Here is a 4,821-nt window from a genome sequence, read left to right as displayed (position 1 = left end):
AATTAAATTATGTTATTTTAATATGACCAATTTGACTTCGAGTTAATCTCGGTCTAATTCACTGACTCTTAAACTACTGCCTCAACTTATTTAATGTTCGGTCTAGTTTTTGTTGCTTGATTTATTGTTGATCATTCATAATTATTCAAGGGTTAAGGTGCATCCAACACTCCAAAATAGTTTCTCAGGTGCAATCAGTACCCTAAAGTATTTTATGGTGCATCCAGCACTCTAAAATATTTTTTAGGGGTGCCCAGCACCTTGAAGTATTTTTTTTTGCTTGGGTACTGGATGCACCAAAAAATATTTTTTGGTGCTAGACGTACCTAAAAAAATACTTTGAGATGCTGGAAGCACCAAAAAAATACTTTACGGTGCTAAATGCACATAAAAAAATATTTCAAGGTATTGGATGCACCACAAAATACTTTAGGATGTTGGATGCACCTGAGAAAATACTTCGAGGTGCTTGATGCATCTTAACTTATTGTTCAATTAATGAATATTAATGCGTCCTTCCAAGTTTCCTTAATTTAGTCAGTCAAGTTGTTTGCTTTCAAGTATTGTGTTTGCTTCATGGTTTATTGTCACTTCAATTCACTTCTTTTTCTTTTTTAATTTTTTAATTTTCTTCGTGGTTTATTCTTTGTTGGACGGATGAGACACTACATGCTTTTTGTTTTTTTTGTTTACCAGCACTACATGCTTTTATTTACTTATTTGTTTGACCCCGTGGCCCACACTCTTTTTGTTGCTGTCATATCTCATCTAATAGAAAAAGTTCAACCAAGAGGGATTAAGTCTAACAAAATAGACTATTCCTCACAACATGGTGAACTAAAATTTGAATCTCCACTAAAAAAAATTTTCATATTTAATACTCGATAGTACTTTGAAGATTGTTAAAGGAAGTTAGCAAGATGTTGGAAACCCAATGATCATTTTATATTTTATCTTATATTTTGGCCTAAACCACTAAGAGGCAAGGTACTGAAAACTGAACCGATCACTAAACAGGTTAAGACAGAGGGTTAAGGGTTAATGAGTTAAACTGGGGTTGAATCGGAGTCAGACCAGTACTAATTAAAATAATATGTTTTCAAATTTATGTTGGTTATTTTGAATAAAAATGAAAATGAGATATAAAAATAAATGTTAAATAATAATAAATACATAATATTTACATATAAAACAAATAATGTGACTTATTTTGTAATTATAATAATATATATAATTAAAATATATGTTTAAAAAATTATATATAATAAATCTGTGTTTTCCGTTGATGCCTTGAAGGTTTTTAGGTGGCAAACTTATATTATTAATGTTACTTTAATCTATTTTAAATTTTATTTTTTTCCTCCCCTCCTTTTTATTATTTTCAGTGCTTCTCACGATTTTCTATGTCTAACCATTAATTCAAATCACATCACTGTTTCTCGTATTTCAATTGTTTTCTTCCCTTCTTCTTGCTCTTTCTTCTTTCTATATTCTTTTTCCTTTTCTTTTTCATTTCAGATTCTTTTCATCCATTCTTCATTTTCATACCGCCATAGTCCAGAGCTCCTTGCCTTCGTTTCAGAGACGCTTGCAAGGTCATAGAAAAGTGAATAGATTAAGATCATATGACTTGTAGCTGCAAAGGATAAAAAAGGTGAACTTGCATAGCCAAAAGAAGATGGTGACCTTTCTTTTTTTTTCCTTCTTCTTCTCAGCTCCATAGATGATAGTTTCTTCTCTTTCAGTTTCTTGTTTATTTTTTTAATCCACCAGGTTAGTCTGCCAAACCCAACAAGTTGTCCAGTTTATACCCGGTTCATACCAGTTCAAAATTTTTCTAGTTTAAGCGACGAATCGAACCAGACAAGTGGCTGGTTTGTCGATTTCTGGTCTGAACCAGCCAGTCCGATCTGGTTTGGTTTTACGAACATTGCTAAGGGGTGATAGGATTAAATCCCACCTCTACCTCCTTTTAAAAAAATTCCCTCCCACAAAAGAAAAGCCCTCTTTGGTGGCCATCTCGCTAGCAGGTGGAGGGACACTGGCTGGTCTCTAATAAGGGTTGGGTTTTTTTAAAGGGCTTTTCTATCATTTATCTTAACTTCAAAAAAAAAATTTAGGTTTTCCTCTCATTTTGGCATTAAGAAGTGTTAGCTTCCCAAAATTTTATAAAACTAATTTTTTTAATTGTTCGTTTTTTTAAAGGATTAAAGTGCAAATATACCAATAAAATATTCTACTGGCATCACACATCGTAAACTTTTCTTGGGTGAAAAAGTACACAATTTTTAAAATGATGCAAAAATGCCACAACTATTAAGTTAACTAATGTTGGTGTTTAATAAACATGTCGGCTAAGAAAATGATGCAAAAATATACATGAACTTTTCAAAATGGTGAAAATACACATGAAGGTTCCAAGACCCATGGTATTTTTGTATCATTATGAAAACTTCATGTATATTTTTGCACAAGTTTCTTTACCCATGTGCTTGCTAAATGGTCAATGTTGGCAATTGTCCCGTCCCATCTCGGTTCTGTCCCGATCCCCTTGGGACTAAGACAGAACCGAGACGGGACTGAGACTTCCTGCTCCCCTTTTTTTAAAAAAAAAATACTATAATTTTTTATATGAATTTTTTATGTTATAATGCTTATTTTTTATTGGGCTTTTGAAGATAAAAACATTATAAAAATTATTATGTAGAAAGCTCAATTATATAGTATAAAAAAGGCGTAAAAACAATACTGTAAAGAAAAAGTGCCGTAAAAAAAATTATATAATGACTTTATGAATTATTTTATTGAGGAAGGAGATTTTGTTGAGATAATACTACAATTTAAGAGCTAAAATCACTATAAAAATAATAATAATTATTGACAAGTACATTAAATAATCTAATAATAGTTATTACTAAATAATTTTTAAAAGAAAAAAAAACCCAAGACAGGACAGGACAACCCCGTCCCGTGTCTTATCTAGTCTCAAAAAATTTTTGTCCTGTCTCGTCCCATCTGATCCCATCCCGAACCCACCAGGACTGAAATGGGATAACCAGGAAGGGACAAATTGAACACCTCTATTGGCAACTTATAGTCATGTCATTTTTGCATAATTTTAAAACTTTATATGTATTTTTGTACCTAAGAAAAGCTTATGATGTTGGACATATATGATGATATACTTCATGGGTAGATTTGTACTTTAACCCTTTTTTAGAAGATAATTTTTAATTTAGATACCAGTGCTTGAAAATTTTAAACCTAGACCATTAAAATTATATTTATCTGATATAAATCCTACCACATTGATGATGATCACTTTATCATAGTGCTCCCCATTGTTATGATGAGTACAAAGTTTTACATATCTTATGGATAGAACTTGCAAAACTACAAATGTAATTAATGCACTGTTGAAACGAGAGAAGTAAAGCAGCAAATTAACTTTAGGTTACACACATTTAGAGACGGAGAAGGTATTGCATTATAGTACAACTTTACAATGATACAACATTATAACCACCAGCTTGGAGCCATATATTAACAATTGACCGAACTACTGGCTACATACATCAAATAGCTAAAATTATATGCTATACATACATACATACATACATACATACATACATACATACATACATACATACATACATACATACATACATACATACATACATACAGAGACACATACACGCAACGTTTTCCGCACTTTTGGAGACAAGCAATACAAAATCTTGAAAAATTACACAAAATTTCTCAACCTATAAGGTCACGAGAAATAAATTTAATCTCTAAAAAATCTCACAATAACTCTGTAATTTTCAGTGTAGAAATGACAAGTTTATATTGCCTACTCGTCATCGAAAATTTTTTATGATTGCAGTTTTTCATTGAGCCCTCATAGTAATTTTTAAAAAAAGTATTGGTTTTCAAAACTTGAAAGGAAATCTATAGGAAAATATGAAAGTTCATGGATTTGATCTAATTTATTAGTTAAGCATGAGAAGAAGCAAGCTGATTTATGAAAGCCAAAGCATTACTGGTAAGTTGAGCCACCTGCACAATTCGGCTTCTCACAGTGTTCTTCAAATTTCCATTAACTCCTTGAAACCCATCAGTGCAAGTACTCTCATCAGTCAAAGCAGCAGAAACCCAGGTCTGAACATCATTCATGGTGACCTCAAAGTTGGAGTCTCCGAGTTGACTCATCTTACCAATGGACTTTCTGAGTTCATCCACCGAGTCACGCAGCTCCTCCAGGCAATCTCTCATCGCCGCGGCCTCCCTTGGCTTCATTATCCCATAGCTCTTGGACATCGTCGAAATCATCACCGACGTCGCCTTTGCCGACGCCAGAGTCACGTTCAGGGCGGCACTGGTCAGGAGGACGCGGTTGGTTTGTATGAAGCCAGCGTGCTTTGATAAGGAGGCAAAGCAGAGCCTTGGGTAGGCTGTGGAATTACAAGATGTTCTGATGAAGTGTGTGTTCGCATCTTGGTAGGGTTTTTCAGAAGTAGATGATGAGATTGAGATTATTGAAAAAAAATATTATGAAGATGGAGATGAAGAAATGGTTTATAGAAGAAGAAAATGTCTTCATCTTTCTCAGAAAATGGGATATAGGAGGAACCAAGGATTATTATTGTGGCGGTGAGGAAAAAAAGAGAAGATGTGAGCAATTTATAGAACACAAATTAAAATGTGATTTAATGGGTCTTATTATTATTTACTACTACTATTATTATATCTTTACGTCGTGAAAGTGAAGTAATGGGGACATTGAGAAAGATATTTTGCAGAAAAGATATTGTTTTATAA

General features: G+C 33.0%; 1 protein-coding gene across 1 annotated transcript; it reads right to left on the bottom strand.

Moving 5' to 3' along the window:
* Positions 1-3,690: 3,690 nt before the first annotated feature.
* LOC114740403 (21 kDa protein-like) lies at positions 3,691-4,551 on the bottom strand (the record flags this gene model as incomplete). Its single annotated transcript, XM_028928547.1, has 1 exon — positions 3,691-4,551. A coding segment is annotated over one exon (555 nt), but the record flags the coding sequence as incomplete, so codon positions are not given.
* Positions 4,552-4,821: the final 270 nt, after the last annotated feature.

The sequence above is a fragment of the Neltuma alba genome, unplaced genomic scaffold (assembly GCF_004799145.2).
Source record: "Neltuma alba isolate B1F8T4 unplaced genomic scaffold, ASM479914v2 tig00003138_pilon, whole genome shotgun sequence".
Lineage (NCBI taxonomy): Eukaryota > Viridiplantae > Streptophyta > Magnoliopsida > Fabales > Fabaceae > Neltuma > Neltuma alba.
Note: the sequence above shows the minus strand (reverse complement) of the source record. Positions and strands in the feature narration are given on the sequence as shown.